Source organism: Lagenorhynchus albirostris, chromosome 21 (assembly GCF_949774975.1).
Source record: "Lagenorhynchus albirostris chromosome 21, mLagAlb1.1, whole genome shotgun sequence".
In the NCBI taxonomy this organism is placed as follows: Eukaryota; Metazoa; Chordata; class Mammalia; order Artiodactyla; family Delphinidae; genus Lagenorhynchus; species Lagenorhynchus albirostris.
Window position 1 is genome coordinate 23,174,040 of NC_083115.1, and position 19,787 is coordinate 23,193,826.

Here is a 19,787-nt window from a genome sequence, read left to right on the forward strand (position 1 = left end):
AGAATACACTTCCCCATTCACTTCTACCAAACTCTATCTGCCCACTTTAAAAGCTATTAACAGCGATCTCCTAAACAGTGTTTCAGGATTAAACTAAGTATCAGTAACCCGACTGTTTTTCAGCTCCACTCAATTCATAAACACTGCTGGTTAAAAGTTCTCTGAAGAGTGCTACCATCCTCTAAAAGTATGTGCTTTTAAAAATGCAGGGGACTTAGAAAAGAGTTGAGATGAATTTTCATTCAAGATGATGGAAATTTAGGTGCTTTTGAAGCACAAAGTTTTGTAATCTGAAAGATCTGTGTTTCAAAAGGTCCTGAAAATGCTGAGGTTAAAGAAATGCCTGCATATCTACCTTTAGAAAAAAGAAACATGCTTAGGACTGTCAAGTAACTAGGAAGTTAAACCAGGAAGTTACATGTTGCCCAGTCACACATCCAGTACTTTGCCTATAGCGACACTAAACCAGAGTGACTCAACTTCCCCTCCAATCTCCACTCCCACCCACGGGGCCCAAGCCTGGCCGAGCTGGGTCCTTCCTCATCCCCTGAATGTGCTTCCCTGCCCCTGTGCCACGTCAGGCCACCTAGTATCCATCCAACAGCACCCAGTATCCATCTCCATCCCTGAAACAAAGCTACCACTTTCTTGAGAAATTTTATATGGGTGTCAAGGCCAGACACCTTCCCCACGAAGTGTTTTTGATTCTCCCGACCAGGTGAGCTCACTCCGCCCTTCTATCTGCACCCGGAGTCGCCCGTGTGCCCTCGGAAGATCTCCTCCAGGCAGGGAGGTCCTGCCCGTCACTGCAGAGCTTAGTGTGCACAGCGCTGCATTTTTACTGAACACCATGCTTTAAACCGAAATAAAGCAGCTTCGGAAATTAGCACGAAACAAATTATTAGTAAACAAATAACTTTCCATTACTAGTTCAGCTGCTGGTAAATAAACAGGAATTTCTGAACAGTCCAACCTTTTAATTTATCTAAAATTCATCCCTTTCGAGCTCATCCAGAGACCTCTGGCTTCCAGGAAAACCTGGCTTGAGCTTTTCCATCTACATTAATCTTAATCTTCTAAAAATATCTGTTTTTAAGCAAGCTACTAAAACCGTGTCCTCCTTTTCCAGAACGTCTGCCCCTCACGAAAGGCACCGGGTGTTACACTCTCCCCACAGCTGCTCAAGAGCTGGCTGTGGTGTGGAGACCAGGCAGCCGGCAGCAGAGATGCTCCCCCCGACTCGGCAGGCCCGTCTCCATCCACGCTGCAAAGTGGATTTACCCTTCATTATCAGAGGTTCCACACCGGTGACGAATGAACGCTCTCCAGCACATCCTTCTCCATAACTGACACAACAGCTGTGTCTCCGTAATCCCAGTGGCTTCATCCCAGCTCCCAAGAGCACGGAGCAAGGACACCCAGCAGTCCTGGTGCTCATGTTCTGATATGCAAGACGCAGGGTGGGTCCGGGACAGCGGGATGCCGCTGAGGGAATACATACCCTTTTGACTCTCAAACTTCGCCGTTCGGTGGAGTTTCTCACAAATAGTGATTTTTTAGCCAGGGTTGAACTGTCACTGTCACTTCGATTTAACTGGCAACAAAGGATAAAAAAGAAAAGAAAAGGAAATCAGTGCGTACCAATGTGCTAGAGGAAGCTTGGAATTGAGAACTTTATCACAGAAAGAAGGTAGTTTATTTCTTTAAGAAAATCCTCCCCAAACAAAATTTTCCCTGTTTTCTTGCTTTTCTTAAATAACTTGATTTTCTTTAAGTAATTGCCTTTTGGTTACAGTTATCATAAGTCATTTGTTAAGAATATTATATACATTTTGAAATAAAATTATCCCTTGTATTTTTAGCTAATAGGCACTATCCATTCTTTAAAAGAAAGGTTTGTGTAATGCACAGAGCTCAAGGTCAGAGTGGAGTCACAGCACGTACAACTGGGAACACGCCCAGCCCGGGCAGCCCACACTCACGCCCTCACCTGCTTCAGGCCTTTGCTGAAACGTCACCTTCTCAGTGAAGTCTACTCTGAACCTACTTAAATTTGTGACCCTCATCCTCAACATTTCCATCCTTTCATAACTTGCTCTACTGTTTTCCAGAGCGCTGGTCCCCGCCCAAGAGACTTCACAGTTTACTCATCATGTTGAGTGTTTGGCTCAATTCACAAGAGCATAAGCCCCGCAAGGACAGGGGGCTCTGGGTCTTTGGTTCATGGACGAATCCCAGGGATTCGGCAACGTGCTTAATAAATAGCAGGTGCTTAATAAAAATGTCTGGTGAACTGAATGAGTAAGTTTAGAATTCTGAAAGTATTTTCTAACCCACTTTATAATGTTAAATCTAAATGACTATAAATCATAAATACTTATGGAACTAGAATTTGGTAAACTGATGCAAATCACATAATATTCTCCACAGAAGCAGGAATCTGATTCAGTGTCTGGAGGCATTAGTAAAGACGACTTTTGTCCTAAAACCCAACTCACAATCTTTGACTCAGCAGCACTAACATGTTTTTTTTTTTTTTTTTTTTTGCGGTACGCGGGCCTCTCACTGTTGTGGCCTCTCCCGTTGCGGAGCACAGGCTCCGGATACGCAGGCTCACCGGCCATGGCTCACGGGCCCAGCCGCCCCGCGGCATGTGGGATCTTCCTGGCCGGGGGCATGAACCCGCGTCCCCTGCATCGGCAGGCGGACTCCCAACCACTGCGCCACCAGGGAAGCCCGACTAACATGGTTTGAAGCATGCATGATACACAGCAGAAATATACAAGACATCATAAATCTTGAGTCACTTTAAGTTTCTAAACACACACTAAGGTCCAGACAGACTTAGCAGCCTGGTCCTTAATGTCACTTCTTTGCCAAATAAATGGCATTAGAAGCAAAGAGACATTAAATTTGAGGAAAGAAAAAAATTCCACCACCCAAACTAAAAAGAATGATTAAGAGTGTGGTATTTTATATTTTATATTTTATTTTACGGCATTTCTAGCCATTAGAATCTGTAGTCGAGCTTGAAGATCCCCTGGCACTGTCTATTGTCACTAACGGGCCACTCCCTGGCAGGGGGCGGGGAGAGGCGGCAGCCCCCTAAGAGCACTGCGCGCCTCACACCCTGCACATGCCCGCCCCGCAGACGCCTTACCCTGCAGACGTACTGGCTCCGCTCGCCGGGGGAGAAGGTCTGCGAGCGCACGATCACGCTGCTCCGCACGAAGGGGCGCTGCCGGGCGCTCAGGCTGCTGCGGTCTTTGGGGCGGACCGCCACACCGGCACTGCCCGCCTCGTCGGTATTTGTCTCTTTATCAACCTAGAAGTCAGTAATTTGTCAGGAGGGGAGAGACGTTTCTTGCTCCTTTCTTCTAAGTATGAAAGAAATACCTAATCTTACAAGAGACTCATCTAGCACCAGGACCACTTCTGTGAGACAGGCTTTGTCTTTCTGCTGATGGGAAGGTGGTTTTCTACTTAGTTCTTAGGAAGTTACCCTCAGGTAGGGTAGGATAATAACTGTCCAACAGGGTTACCTGTAAGTGGCAGCACCACCGCTAACAGATTAGACCTTAAAAAAGGAAGCTTTAGATTTACAGAGGGTAAATGTGCTTCTATAAAGAACCTTATTTGAGAATTCTTCATCATTAAACGTTATTCAACTTTCTGATTAGTTTTTTTCAGAGTAAACGATAAAAGTAACTAAATATAAGAAAATGAAAATACACTAGTTAAACCTCAGGTTAACACAGAACATGCAATTATATATACAGCCATACCTCGGTATCCGTGGGAGATTGGTTCCGGACACCAAACTCTGTGGGTGCTCAAGTCCCACAACTGGCCCTCTGTATCTGGGGTTCCACATTCTCGCATTCAGCCAATCGTGTACTGTTTACTATCAGCGGTTGGTTGAATCAGATCCGCGGTTGGTTGAATCCGTGGAGGCAGAAACCGCGGATACAGAAGGCCGACTGTATTTATGTATATGTGTGTGTATGTATGTATATATATATATATATACACACACACACATGAAGTCTTCAGTCAGGGTATAACATTATTTTTCTTAGAAATAAATAACTGTTATTTTCTAAACTCCCAAGTTTGCCAGCATCCTCAAACCTTGAACATGAGTTTCCCCCTTTGGGGATGGCAGTCTCAACATGTCTGTCACCAACCAGCAAAGTTACCTGCTTAGTAACATGGCATCTGTGCCTAAACGGAGTCATTTGCCACCTTCCTGAACTGGTTTCAATCAGAGCCCCATCTAACCAAAGTGAGCTTCACACGTTTACCTCATGTTTGAAATTGAAATAAACTTATAACATTTATGAAACTTAATACAATTAAGTAGGCATCCTGGTGTTATTCAGGAAATTCTGAAAATGCTTTCAGTAAATATTCACAGAACATTTACAGAGAGATAAACGCCACTATTTTTTTTTTTTTTTTTTTTGCGGTACGCGGGCCTCTCACTGCTGTGGCCTCTCCCGTTGCGGAGCACAGGCTCCGGACGCGCAGGCTCAGCAGCCATGGCTCACGGGCCCAGCCACTCCACGGCATGTGGGATCTTCCCGGACCGGGGCACGAACCCGTGTCCCCTGCACCGGCAGGCGTACTCCCAAGCACTGCGCCACCAGGGAAGCCCTAAACGCCATTATTTATCTTCTTATATGAAACTTAATTGGAGAATGAATATTTGGGGCCCATTTGAAAAGGTTAAGGCATTTACAATGTTTCTTATGGTCTAGTCCCACAAACGCCCATCCTGATCAGCTTTGGCACAAAATCCTAACATGAAGTTATAGCTGAAGAGACAGACTTGGTCTGTGTGGTGCCTCTAGGAGACCAGTTTCAGGAGGGGACAGCTGAGAACACTCACCAGGGCGGGCACTCCTGCAGGTGGCTGACACCCAAGGTCGTTGGCACAGTTGTTTTCTGTCTTACTTGTGTCCTCGTTCACCTCAGGCACACTCGGGCGTGAGCTTACGTCTTCTGCACAGCAACTGCCCTCTGCCAATTTCACTTCAGCCCCTTCCTCAGCCACAATTTCATCAGAGGCCTCTCTCTGCATGGTTAACCTATGGGTGAAACAACACACAATACCGTTCAGGGTCAAGCAGGTGTGCTCTGTGATCAGTGCAACCTGGGCATGTTAACCCGTTATCTGGGCGATGAACAGACTCACACATCGCGATTCCAGCCAGTTCTCTGGCTGGAACTTCTACTAAAATGCTCATGAGAAATAAAATGATCACCCTACTCTCCAGAAATCTGAAGGAAAGTCATCATAATTTCGTACTGAAAAGTTAAATTCATGAAATTTGACCTAATTCCTAAATATTAAATAGAAGTACGCTAAAAAAATCACATATAAAGTTTAACCCACGGTTTGAAAATACGGACACTCGCTATAATATAATTTGGTATCAGTTGTTCATTTACTGTAAAATTATTCAAACAACAGAATGCAGTGACTCTCTGCTAAGAGTGAATAAAAATATCCATTATCAACTGTGCTCATGGTCTAGCAGAGGTGGAACCCTGGGTAGAGGAGTCTTACTACTGAACTAACAGAAGACTCTGAAGGGTCTACGATCTTGTCTTTAACGAAAGCCATGGCCTGGGCTTGGGTGGCACTACAGGCGAGGCTGCAGAACACACTTACGGTTTATATTCTGTATAAGCTGTACTGACAGGAAAGCAAGAGGGCCAGGATGGGAAGAATATCTCACGCTTTGTTGAGTTTCGTATTCTCATAATAGGAACATTTTTTTCCACTGATAATGAAAAGTCAAGCTTTAACTGTGACTGGTGATATACTGACAGATTGGAACAGACTAGTTGTTAAACACCTGGTCATGACATGAACACGGGGGGATCAGCAATGAGGACTGTAAGTTAACAATTCTTTTAGATTACGTTCTAAGTGCATTTTTTGAAATGTGAGTGAAACAAGTTGCGTATTTTACATATGCAAGGAAGGCTCGGTATTTCAAGATATGATGAACCTCATAATCACTCTCATATTTACTTTTCTTTTTCGGTGCTCTGAACTTTATTCACTGTAAAGGACTTTTGATAAGAACAAAGTATATCTGCTTTTCACATCACTATAGTACGCTGTTCCTTCCAAATGTCCACAATTTTGTTATTTATATCTTGTCACTCTAAGTTTGTAAGAAGTTTTATATATACACAAATGCTGCTATATATGTATATGCATATATGTGTCAACAGTAGTTCAAACATAACAGAATAAGCAACAATACATACAAAATTAATCCAAATGACTTTACACATATACTAAAAAAACACGCATTCACTAAAATTTGTTTTAGAGAAAACAGTGCAAACCTGGAACGATAGTTCTTTATACGTATGTGAATCTAGACAAATGCTATAATAACCTTTTTTTCTTTTTTAAAAACAATGAGGTATGGACAATGAGAAGGAAACAGAAAAAGAAGGTGAAAGTGGCCACAAACAGAAAAAGAGCTCTTCAGAAGCTATTTTCTAAATATCTGCTTTGACTTCCCAGAGCCTAAATGGTACTTCTGGTCATTTGCAGAAAAAGAGTCAGTTTTTAAGTTTATCTATGACTCTGAAATAAACTACCATACCCTTCAAAATAGGTAGTTTAGACTTAAAACCAAACAAAAGCCCAAGAAACAGTGTCAAGATTACTGAAGCAAGAATCTCGCTCATGTGCTTGTCTGCAAACTTGCCACTACCCCTTTCAAGTCTCTAATGACCAAGGAAAGACTTTCCCTAGGGGCAGCCCCCTGAAGCTGCTCTACTTTCCATTAATTCCAGAATAAGATCTAAACCTATAAAGGTTTCCCTGAAAGTTTCTTCTGAGAATCTAAACACATCCTCTTTGCGATCCCGGCAGCAAAAGGAAATCGCTGTTTTACCAATCTCCATCTGGACCCCTTTGCTCTTCCTCCTGCTCTGGTTCTTCTTCTTCTTGTGCTAATTCTTGTTCCACAGCCAACAGCTCAGCTGACGTTCTTGCAAGTAAGGCTGACACTGCATCCTGGAGAAAGTAAAACACAGGGCAATGGACACCATATACTTCAAGAAATGATTGAAAAACTTATCGGATGGGGACTTATGCTTCTAGTTGTGAAAAAGAAGAGGTATGAGACCCAATTCTCCTGCTGAGAATAAATATGAAGGCTGAATAAAGTAAAATAAAAAGCAAAATAAAAACACACAAAAAATTCCAGCTGTTTTAAAGCAATGGAGAGCAACAAAGGCAATTAGCACTCGAGGACCAAGATCCCAGGGCAAAGGGAAACGCAAGGAGGTGAAGGGGCCATCACTGCCACTCTTCTCCCCTGGGGGGCGTGTCTCAGTTCCAGCGGTGAGGCACACAGGCTGACAGACTGTGGCTGCCCAGGGCTGTGACAGTGATGGGAGGATGCAGAGATGAAAACTGAGTTGGCGACAAGGTAGCCAGCATTCAAAGGGCCAGAGAAAATGAACTGTGAAGTGAGCCCAATGTTCTGCACAATATTCCTTTTGGGACATTTGCCCTTCCTAAGCTACATACGTGCAGAGCAAGAAGCTGAGAAAGCAAAACCAGCTGCTAGGAGGCTAAACAGTAAGCAGATACCTCAGTTGCCTCATGGTCCTAGGGAGAGAAAAATTGGAATTCAGGTCCCTCAAATGATCCAGGTGATCTGCCCATATTGTCATCTGCCTTCCAGAAGCATATTAAATCCTCTCTGGAGGAGGCTATCAGCCAGATCCTCTACAATCCATACATAATATCCAGCATTCCACTGGAAACAGGGCCCAATGACTGAAAGCCAAGAGAAATAAGAAGCAAAAGAAGCAGACCCACAGGTGGTCCATACACTACAGTTATTTAGAAAAGGAATTAAAAACTTCATAATTAATATGTTCAAGAAAACTGACGAAACTATGGAGAATTTCCCTAGGATAAACACAAAGAAAAACACATTAGCACATCAGAGTGAAACTGCTGAAAATCAAAGAAAAAGAGGAAATTTTACAAACAGTGAAAGAAAAAAGATGTAATACATTTTAAGGATCAACAATTAGACTCCTCCATCAGCTGAACAGAATCAGTGGAAACCAGATGACATGTTATTTTTAATGTGTTCAGAGAAATAATTATTCACTTAGAATTCTGAATACGCAGGTAAAAAAGTCCTTCACAAATGAAATCAAAACAAAGATGCCGATAGACCTGTACTAAAAGAAATACTAAAGAAAATTCTCCAGGCATAAGGAAAATGACCCAAACTGGAAGCACAATAATGCAGAAAGGAAAAGAATACATCAGAAAGGGTAAAGATATAGGAAAATCTAAATAAATACTGATTGTCAATAAAACAATAAAACAAAAAAAAAATGTATTTCTTTTCTTTTTTTAGGGATGGAGCAAATGAAAATGTCTTGAGAAAGGTGTTTGTTTGATGGCATATCAGTGTCAATTCTTCCACACTGTTGGACCAACTGGGCAGTGTTGCTTGTTAAACACACACACACACACACACACACACACACACACACACACGTTAGTGAAGTCTTATTATTATATAGAAATTTTAAAATATCAGGCTGTTTAAATTTTTACACGTTTCACTTTGAGTCCTAATTTCTTTTTCATTGCATCTACCTATTTTCCCTAGCACTATTACTCTTGTAAGTAATCTTACAGGAGAGAATATTATACATCCATGAGTTTTACCTTAGGCAATCCAACAGCTGCTTTTTTTTTAATTTGGAATTTTTGAATTTTATTTTATTTATTGTTTTATACAGGTTCTTATTAGTTATCCATTTTATACATATTAGTGTATATATGTCAATTAAAAATACATTAATTAAAATATATTTCAATTAAAAAAAATCTTTGCACTGTCTGAAAAAAAGCAAAAGCATTAATTTAACACAGTTTCTAAGTCAAGGATGCATGATGTAATCATCAGGGTAACAGCAAAAAAGAAAAGACTGTAATACTAATGGTCTAGGAGAAGAAAAACCAAAATTTTAAAATACTTGATTAATCCAAAAGAAGGAAAAAAAGAAACAGAGATAGGACTAAAAGAAAACAAAGAGTAAGATGACAGGTTCAAAGCCAAATATATCACTAATAGTATTAAGTGTAAATAAATGAAATATTTCGGACTTCCGGGAAGATGGCGGAAGAGTAAGACGCGGAGATCACCTTCCTCTCCACAGATACACCAGAAGTACATCTACGCGTGGAACAACTCCTACGGAGCACCTACTGAACGCTGGCAGAAGACCTCAGACCTCCCAAAAGGCAAGGAACCCCCCACGTACCTGGTTAGGGCAAAAGAAAAAACTAAACAGAGACAAAAGGATAGGGACGGGTCCTGCACCAGCAGGAGAGAGCTGTGAAGGAGGAAAAGTGTCCACACACTAGGAAGCCCCTTCGCGGGTGGAGACTTCGGGAGGCGGAGTGGGGGAGCTTGGGAGCCGCGGAGGAGAGCACAGCAACAGGGGTGCGGAGGGCAAAGCGGACAGATTCCAGCGCAGAGGATCGGGCCGACCAGCACTCACCAGCCGAGAGGCTTGTCTGCTCGCCCGCTGGGGCGGGCGGGGCTGGGAGCTGAGGCTCCGGCTTTTGTCGGAGCGCCGGGAGGGGACTGGGGTTGGCGGCGTGAACACAGCCTGCAGGGCGTTGGTGCGCCGCGGCTGGCCGGGAGAGAGTCCGGGGAGGGGTCTGGACCTGCCGAAGAGGCAAGAGACTTTTACGTCCCTCTTTGTTACCTGGTGCACGAGGAGAGGGGATTAAGAACGCTGCTTGAGAGAGCTCCAGGGACGGGCGCGATCCGCGGCTAAGAGTGCGGAGCCCAGAGACGGGCATGGGACGCTAAGGCCGCTGCTGCCGCCGTCAGGAGGCCTGTGTGCGAACACAGGTCACTAGCCACACGCCCTTCCGGGGAGCCTGTGCAGCCCGCCACTGCCAGGGTCCCGGGATCCAGGGACGGCTCCCCCGGGAGAACGCTCGCGGCGCCCTCAGGCTGCAGCGTCACGCCGGCCTCTGCCACTGCAGGCCCACCCCGCACTCCGTGACCCTCCCTACCCCCCCGGCCTGGGTGAGCCAGAGCCTCCGAATCAGCGGCTCCTTTAACCCCGTCCTGTCTGAGCAAAGAACAGACGCCCTGCGGCGACCTACACGCACAGGCGGGGCCAAATCCAAAGCTGAGCCCCTGGGAACTGTGAGAACAAAGAAGAGAAAGGGAAATCTCTCCCAGCAGCCTCAGAAGCAGCGGATTAAAGCTCCACAATCAACTTGATATACCCTGCATCTGTGGAATACCTGAATAGACAACGAATCATCCCAAATTAAGGAGCCCTGTGGATGAAAGGCTCTTGGTGCTGCAGCCAGGAGTCAGTGCTGTGCCTCTGAGGTGGGAGAGCCAACTTCAGGACACTGGTCCACAAGAGGCCTCCCAGCTGCACATAATATCAAACAGCAAAAATCTCCGAGAGATCTCCATCTCAACGCCAGCACCCAGCTTCACTCAACGACCAGCAAGCTACAGTGCTGGACATCCTATGCCAAGCAATTAGCAAGACAGGAACACAACCCCACCCATTAGCAGAGAGGCTGCCCAAAATCATAATAAGTCTACAGACACCCCAAAACACACCACCAGACGTGGACCTGCCCACCAGAAAGACAAGATCCAGCCTCATCCACCAGAACACAGGCACTAGTACCCTCCACCAGGAAGCCTACACAACCCACTGAACCAACCTTAGCCACTGGGGACAGACACAAAAAACAACAGGAACTACGAACCTTCAGCCTGCAAAAAAGGAGACCCCAAACACAGTAAGATAAGCAAAATGAAAAGACAGAAAAACACACAGCAGATGAAGGAGCAAGATAAAAACCCACCAGACCTAACAAATGAAGAGGAACTAGGCAGTCTACCTGAAAAAGAATTCAGAATGATAGTAAGGTTGATCCGAAATCTTGGAGATAGAATGGACAATAGAATGGACAAATTGCAAGAATCAATTAACAAGGACCTAGAAGAACTAAAGATGAAACAAGCAACGATGAACAACACAATAAATGAAATTAAAAGTACTCTAGATGGGATCAATAGCAGAATAACTGAGGCAGAAGAACGGATAAGTGACCTGGAAGATAAAATAGTGGAAATAACTACTGCAGAGCAGAATAAAGAAAAAAGAATGAAACGAACTGAGGACAGTCTCAGAGACCTCTGGGACAACATTAAACGCACCAACATTCGAATTATAGGGGTTCCAGAAGAAGAAGAGAAAAAGAAAGGGACTGAGAAAATATTTGAAGAGATTATAGTTGAAAACTTCCCTAATATGGGAAAGGAAATAGTTAATCAAGTCCAGGAAGCACAGAGAGTCCCATACAGGATAAATCCAAGGAGAAATACGCCAAGACGCATATTAATCAAACTGTCAAAAATTAAATACAAAGAAAACATATTAAAAGCAGCAAGGGAAAAACAACAAATAACACACAAGGGAATCCCCATAAGGTTAACAGCTGATCTTTCAGCAGAAACTCTGCAAGCCAGAAGGGAGTGGCAGGACATATTGAAAGTGTTGAAGGAGAAAAACCTGCAACCAAGATTACTCTACCCAGCAAGGATCTCATTCAGATTTGGTGGAGAAATTAAAACCTTTACAGACAAGCAAAAGCTGAGAGAGTTCAGCACCACCAAACCAGCTCTACAACAACTGCTAAAGGAACTTCTCTAGGCAAGAAACACAAAAGAAGGAAAGGACCTACAATAACGAACCCAAAACAATTAAGAAAATGGGAATAGGAACACACATATCGATAATTACCTTAAATGTAAATGGACTAAATGCTCCCACCAAAAGACACAGATTGGCTGAATGGATACAAATCCTTACATCCAAAATTCCAAAGGAGAATTCTTAAATTTCTTCTTGGCTATTTAGTATAGAATAAACTTAAAATGTCATTTCTTCTTAAGAGTAGAAAAATTCTGGAATGTATGAGAGAGTGAGTCTGCTGGACCATCCTGTCTGTATACACATGGTTCAGAGCCAAGGCAGGAAGCACCCTTCCACTCTCACTACCTCTGTTCCAGCCTGTCTACCTCATAGATGCAAGGGACCACACGCCCATGTGAACTGGACTTAGAGAAGGGCCTCAAATCAGGCCTAATGAATTGAGAAGCATGAAATATTTCTGTGCTCTAACTCTATATTCAGCCCATCTTTATACCATCCCTCAAATGAAGTGGCAACTTTAGAAAAGTATTGTTTTTAAAACTAGCAAATTCCAACAAAAGTTACACTGTATGTTTTTGTCAATTTAAAAATCTTTTGCTTTAGTTTTTTGTTGGACATGTAAGGCTATTAACACAGATGTTCTTTATTAGTTCTGTAATTTCAAAATAATCTGCAATATGAAATCAGGACTTCAAATGGTACACCAGAGTCAGAAACCACAAATTAAAGACATTTTGAAAGTATATCTCTTCTTTAGAGACATGGGCAAAAATAAATTTCTCTTTTGTAGTTAGTTCTCAAGATCGTATGGAGAATTCAGTGTACACAAACCTATACTAAGCATCTCATTCAGTCTATAATCTAAGATTTTAAGCTATGTTTTTATTTTTCCATGTAAAAAAAAGTTGAAAACAATTAACTTCTTAAATACTGGTAATCATAGTAGGTTGCACTAGTTGACTCTAAACTGTCATTATTTTAGCTAGCAAAACAGATAGCATCTTTGATCTGATCTGCATTAAAAATTCTCAATTTCAGAAAACTTACCCATTTTCTTTAGCCAGGCTTTTATTCTGGATACCTATCTGTCAATTCTTTAAATCCAAGATTAAATGCCACACCCCCTTACTCATCACTTCAAAGTCCAGAACAAATTCTCTTAAAACTACTTTAGCCTACATTGGCTTCTCTGTTCTTGATACTTCAGAGTTTGTCTCACACAATTTTTCACTCAGTTTCATCCTCCCTATATTTTTCTCTTGTTTCAGAAATGCAGTCTTTTCCTTTAAATTTCTAGCTCTTTGAGGTCAGAGACCCTATCTTATGTCTTCCTTAGTCTCCACAGTGTCTTATACAGTTCTAGACATATATTAAGTGCTCAATAAAGACTTGAATTTTTTAAAATTGCAATGATCCTTATTAATAAGAGAATACAATTATAATGTGGCAGGGTAAAGGAAATAATTGGGACAGTGATTCTCTGAATACAAATTAAAAAATATTTTAATCTGTTTAAAAATAAATAAATAAATAAATGAAATATTTCAATTAAAAGATGAAGATTTAAAAACTGGATAAGAAATCAAAACCAACTATGTACTGCTTACAGGTGAAACACTTTAAATATAAGAACTCAGAAAGGTTGAAAGTAAAAAAATAATAAAAGGTGAACCATGCAAATGCTAGCCAAAAAGAACTGATACAGCCTTACTGATACCAGACAAAAAGTGTTATTAGAGATAAAGAGGGACAATTTATAATGATAAAAAGGTCAGTTGAACAGAAAGATACAACATAATGCTAAATTTATATTCACCTAATAGCCTGGATACAAAATACATAAAGCAAAGATTAATAGAACTAAAAGGAGAAAGAGACATTTATAATCACAAATTGGAGATTTTATTATACCTCTTAATAATTGATAAAATAAGCAAATTGAAAAATCAGTAAATGCAGAAGATTTGAAAAGCAAAATTAACAAACTTGACCTGCAGAAAATACACACTTTTCAAGAGCACATGGAACTTTTACTAAAACGGAACACATGCAAATCTCAATATTCTCTATGATTGAATATGTATAAAAATTCATATAAAATACACCACAATGAAGTCTGTTTTATTCCAGGAATCCAAGGGCAATTTAACATTCAAAAGTCAATCAATGTATAATCCACTACATTAACAGAATAATGTTAAGAAGATAACCACGTAATCTTCTTAAGAGATACAGTAAAAATGCTTGATAAAATTCAATATCCATGCATAATAAAGCTCTTAGCAAACTGGAAAGAGAAGGAAACTTCCTTAATCTGATAGCAATTATCTGTAAACAGCCTCAGAAAAACCATTCTAAATGATGAATTATTGAAAGCCTTCACTTTGAAAAAGCATAGTACTGTCTACAGAGATAGATGACTGTACTGTCTACAGAGATAGATGACTAAGTCAACGGAACAGAATAGAAAGTTCAGGAACAGACTATACACATAGAGGCTATCTGACTTATGACAAAAGTGACACTGCAGTGCAGCTAGGAAAGGAAGTATTTTCAACAAACAATCCTGGGTCAACTGGCTATCATATGGGTAAACAACAATCTTGACCCCTAACTCAAACCTTGCACAAAGATTAATTTCAGATGGGCTGCAGATCTAAAGGTCTTAATGAGATGTGTTTCTCCAACTCTGACTCACCAAGTCTATAGAATCGACTAGTGGCTGGCTTGGTTGAAATACTGAATCCTCAGTTTCATCTTCGTTCTTTTTGCACGGCATTTGTTTTGAAGGAAGCAAGTTATACCACAGAGTGAAAATCTCATTGGAAAAGGGTAAATCTGCCAGGCTGATCTGAGTTCCCGCCTATGTGAAATGAAAGGGAAAAAAGAAAAAACAAGAGAAAATAAAATGTTTCAATTCATGTTTGCTCCCTCTGATATAATTAAGATTACTGGACAAGTTAAAAAAAAAAAAAGCAATACTCATGATATATAGCACTGGTGGATTTTTTTAAAAACCTGGCAATGTCTCATATTTTCCAGTGTGACTAAATAAGAAATATAGCTGATCCTTGAACAGTGTGGGGTTAGGGACGCCAACAACACTCCTGATCCTGCAGTCAAAAATCCACGTCTGCTTTACAGTTGGCCCTCCACGTGTCAGGTTCCACATCCCCAGGTTCAACCAACCACGGATCATGTAGTACTATAGTGTGAATTTAGTGGAAAAAAAAATCTGTGTATAAGTGGACCACAAAAGAACCCCAGGGTTGGATTTTAGATCGGGATTACGGTTGACCCTAGGGCTACACGGGTTTCAACTGGAGACTGCAGTGTTTCTTGAACACCTGGGCACACCTCTAGACACCTGTTTGAACACCTTATGTAATGCTGCTCTGGTCACTGTGCGCAATGATGTGTTAAACTTGCTATTAGCTATGTGTGAAGTCTTCTGCATTAGTATTTAAATATCCTATTGCTCTAAACAGTAACACTTAAGACTTCCTAGAAGCTCTAACACCATGGCTGGGAGAACGAGCTGAATGAAGGAACTAGACTCAGTGTCCTGCTTAAATCTGTAGCAGTCAATTAGGTGTGGGATGTCCCTTTGATATCTCTCCATCATTGATGAGCTGTGTGACCCTGGATGCATTACTTCTCTAAGCAGTCCTTCATCTGAAAATAGGGGTCATCATACCCTTTTCATAAGACTGTCAAGAGCATTAAATGAGATAATGTATACAAAACACCCAGCACCAGACTCGTATTGGGAATAATAAGCATACTCCACAGTGATGGTCATAACAGAGGCCAAAGTTCTTCTTTATCTAAAGGTTAGAAATAAAAAGTAGATTTTACAGAGAATCATAATTTCTAAGCAAATTTGAAAGGTCTGGAATAAGAGAATGGAAACCAGAAATCACTACTTCAGATAAAAAATGAAGCCACTGTTGGGTGTGTCTGAGGCATTGGGCAGATCGGTAGAAGTATCGAGGCTGGCAAAACAACAACTAGAAAATTATTCTCAGAATATCCGATAGTGTTATCTGATGATGGAGATGATGAAAAGTCCTACCAGGCACTCTTCCCTTTGGTGTTTACTGACAGAGCACAGATCCACCCTCAGCGTCTTCTGCTGCAGGGCTGTCTGGGAGATGGCCACTCTGAACACATCACCGAATAACAGGGACTCCGCGGCTGGATGGACTTTCGTTCGAAACAGACAGCTGACATCAGTTGAGGAGGGAAGCAGAGCAACTCTGAAGTATCTGCAAACAACAAGGATGAAATGGATTTCACTGGTTCAATTATATTGGATTCACAGCTGGTGTTTGAAAGTATCTGCCTGGGAGAGAAGCACAGGGACACAGACTTCGTCTCAACCCAAAGCTCTGCTGACACCATGGTCGTCATGCTCAGGGGCACGGAGGCTCTGTTCTTAACCCGCCGGTGCTCCGATCATGCAAGGCCGAGCCTGCCGCCCGCCCCGGGGCTGCAGCAAAGGCACGTGGTAGGGAAGTGAGAGGAACGAAGACCACGGGGCAGACGGATTTACGTCCCACCTGCCCGTGTCCTGACCACTCCACAGTGACTGCCACCTGAACCCGGGAAAGCAGGAACACACCAAGTAGACACGGGTGACTTTGTCCCAAAGAACACTCATCCTGCGTATTAAACAAGAACTGCTGATGGTCATTCCCCAGGAATGGAACACGTTATCCTACTAGAGGGAAAGAAACGCTAGTAGCACATTGCTAAGAAAATTTAAAACAGATGAATTTTAAAAGTTCAAAAAAAGCACTGCCTAGCATCTCAGAAGTCTCAGATATGACAAACCGTTTTATGCTTTGTCATATTTTGAGGAAGAGTCAGAGATAAACAATAACTTCTAATACTACTTTATTTTATTTATTTATTTATTTATTTTTTTACTCTCTTTTTTAACATCTTTATTGGAGTGTAATTGCTTTACAATGGTGTGTTAGTTTCTGCTTTATAACAAAGTGAATCAGCTATACGTATACATATGTCCCCATATCCCCTCCCTCTTGCGTCTCCCTCCCACCCTCCCTATCCCACTCCTCTAGGTGGTCACAGAGCACTGAGCTGATCTCCCTGTGCTATGCGGCTGCTTCCCACTAGCTAGCTATTTTACATTTGGTAGTAATACTACTTTAAAAGTGAGTTTTCTGAGCACGCATTACACGAGGATTGACAATTCCTGGAAACAGCATGAGGTATCTTCTTTTAAATACCAAAAAGAGAACACCCATTAAATCCCTCCCCACTCCCCCATTTCCAGGCTTTCTAATTCATATTCTGAAGAGCATCTTTCTCCAATTATAGAAACTGTAAATTCACATGAAGAACTGAGGAAGGCCACATTATTTCCATAGTTTGTATCAACATTGATTATGGAGATTCAGCATTAAAAGCCTAGTGGACCCTGGGCCACAGTCGTTAAGGCTGGAGATGCAGCAGAAGAAATCTTCTTTCCCTGCCTTCATGGAAAAGCAGCAAAGGGAGGTATTTTAGAGAGGCGGCCGGGAGGGACGGGATGTTCTGTTTCTCCAGACTCAGTTCACCTTGTCCCGGTGGCCTAACCACTTACACCATCCTCAAATGGTTCCGAGTGAAGAAAGTGAGACTTTACAGGGTTAGGAACCAAAGGCATAGGGGAAGGAAAGTTGGGGTGCTTTTCCTCTCGTTCTGCTGCTGGGGAGGGGGTTGGGGGTCACTCACAGAGACCCTGTGGCCGCCGCCAACCCGCTGACGCATCAACTCTGCTTGTCATCATTAATAATCAAAAAAAAAAGGTTTGACGTTAGGAGAAAGAAAGAACGGCTCTGAGGATATTTCATGCTAGATGTCGTCTTGAGCAGTGTCCATATTTAGGCCGAGGCTTTCGTTACGGGTTTAAGAACACGTTGCCATGCGCTCAGGAAGGGTCTGGCCAGGCAGACGAGCGACCGCAGGGCAGCCAGGAGCAGAGGCCTGGCCTCGCACTCTGGAGGCCACCTGTGAGGTCCTGCGTGCGCCCTGCTCTGGCAGGGGCGGGACGTTTGCCGGCAGCCCCATCCCGACATCAGGGGCTTCGTGCAAGTGCGTGTTCTTGGGGGATTCCGTAGTTTTGCCTGGACTTGTGGGTTGGCTCTCCCTGTTCACACATTCGATCCCTGGCGGATCTGTCCTTTCCCTGACAGGCCACTCGAAGATTAAAAGGCTGTCCACGGTGTGCTCCGAGATCTCAGCATACTTATCAGGAGGGGGAAGTCACGGATGGTATCACCAGCCGGTCCTCCCTGACTACTACTGACAGGTATCCCTAACCTCAGTGCTGGGAAGCGGGCTCTCTGGGGTGATCAAGCCGCTCCCCCATATGCCCTCCCTCCTCCCTGCATGGTTCATAAAACCAAAGGAGGGGATCGGCCCGTATCACCCCCTCTTCGCCTTTATCTAGTGCCGATTAAGACACAGTCGGCCCTGCTATGTCTTTCCCACATCTTCACTTGGATGAATTGCTACATTACGATGGAAAATTCTCATATGGACAATCTCAAGTTCTTTGATTTGTCCTCCACTGATTTTACTTACACTTTTGAAGTGTGAGGTATCAGGAAGGCATGAAGATTTCGGAGTTGTGCTACAATCACCATGAAACTTGACCTTTTTGCATCATATCTGTCAAAAGAGAAGTTGATGAGATAAGGAAGAGTATGGGCCACTTGTCACCGCACGGAGGCGAGACGCGCCCCTTCCTGCGCACATCCGCACCTGAGTCCGATCTGCACCTGGGCCGTCTCCGTGACGGCGACGTCCTCCTCACTGTACAGGACATCTTCGACTTCACTGGGCCTGGGGGCAGGGAAACAGTAGGTGCAGGTGAACGTTCGTGAACGGAAACGTGCAGAGCTATGGTTGCTGTCTGCCACTTACTGATTCTGAATGGAAACCTGAACTAACAGAATTCCTCAGGACTTCACTAGTGGTCCAGTGGTCAGGACTCTGCACTCCCAAAGCAGGGGGCACGCGTTCCATTCCTGGGCAGGGGACTAAGACTGTGCAAGCCACACGGCATAGCTAAAAACAAAACAAAACAAAACAAAACACAGCACTCCTCTACTAGCCAGTGGACCTGACCCCAGTGCAAGCTCACTTGGAAAAGTCTTGCTTCACCTTGTCAAGAGGAGTCTGCGTCGGGGCCTTGAGGGGAACGACTTTCTGGTGCCTGGGCTTCCAGAGCCTCCCCGGGGTGTATGGTACCCCAGATACACCAGGCTTTCCGAAATCTGCATACACGAAACGCTTCACGACGCGCCAAACAGGCACTGGGCAAGCCCTGCAACGCTCTCATTAAAAACGAGTTTACGTCTCTAAGAGGCTCGGCTGCCTTTGAGCATATCGCCTTTGAGCATATCGGCCTGTTCCTCATTTCCCTGCTGATGGGATGTTCTGGTATCCCTGGAATTTTCAGCCTGCCACTTCTTTAACGCCTACAGCCCTTTCCCCTGCAGAGAGTGGAATAAGGGCAGCGCGCTCACGGTCTGTCACCCCGCGCCCGGCTGCGCGGAGAGGGCACCGCGCTCGGTCCTTACTGTTTCACGAAAGCTTCGTAGACCCCGCTGTCCCCGGCCACGGACTCATCCGAGACCGCAGCCGACACGCAAGTGGTTTTCTCCCCAAGCAAGTGGATTCCTCTTCTTTTTGGTAACGATTTTTCCACATCTAGGGAGGGGAGAGTGACAGCACTAATTAGAAAAAGTTAAGTACAAAATGCACACATGGTTTGGTTCTGAGAAATCCAAAACGAACTTTCGACCTGAGAATCAAGGATGCTACTATTCAAATCAACAGAAGTGAAGGATTCCAGGCACTGAGACTTATAAGGTTCCTGGGATGCCAGTTATTTGAGAAAGAATCGGCTGTTCCTCTGTCCTGGATATTTTAAGGGAAGGGATCAATTGCACACTTTCTCCCGGGCCCCTTGCCTCCCCCTTCTCGGTACGCGCTGC

At 43.3% G+C, this 19,787-nt stretch overlaps 1 protein-coding gene across 2 annotated transcripts in view; it reads right to left on the reverse strand.

Moving 5' to 3' along the window:
* The window catches only part of WWC2 (WW and C2 domain containing 2), a 170,851-nt gene that overhangs the window by 11,889 nt on the left and 139,175 nt on the right, over positions 1 to 19,787 (reverse strand). For both annotated transcript variants that reach the window (XM_060136278.1, XM_060136279.1), the window contains 9 exons: positions 19,371 to 19,500; positions 18,550 to 18,630; positions 18,370 to 18,456; positions 15,851 to 16,043; positions 14,474 to 14,638; positions 6,927 to 7,048; positions 4,892 to 5,090; positions 3,161 to 3,325; positions 1,502 to 1,594 (listed from right to left, as the gene is read on the reverse strand). In XM_060136278.1, the coding sequence (XP_059992261.1) occupies positions 1,502 to 1,594; positions 3,161 to 3,325; positions 4,892 to 5,090; positions 6,927 to 7,048; positions 14,474 to 14,638; positions 15,851 to 16,043; positions 18,370 to 18,456; positions 18,550 to 18,630; positions 19,371 to 19,500 (1,235 nt within the window). The remainder of the gene's footprint in view (positions 1 to 1,501; positions 1,595 to 3,160; positions 3,326 to 4,891; positions 5,091 to 6,926; positions 7,049 to 14,473; positions 14,639 to 15,850; positions 16,044 to 18,369; positions 18,457 to 18,549; positions 18,631 to 19,370; positions 19,501 to 19,787) is intronic.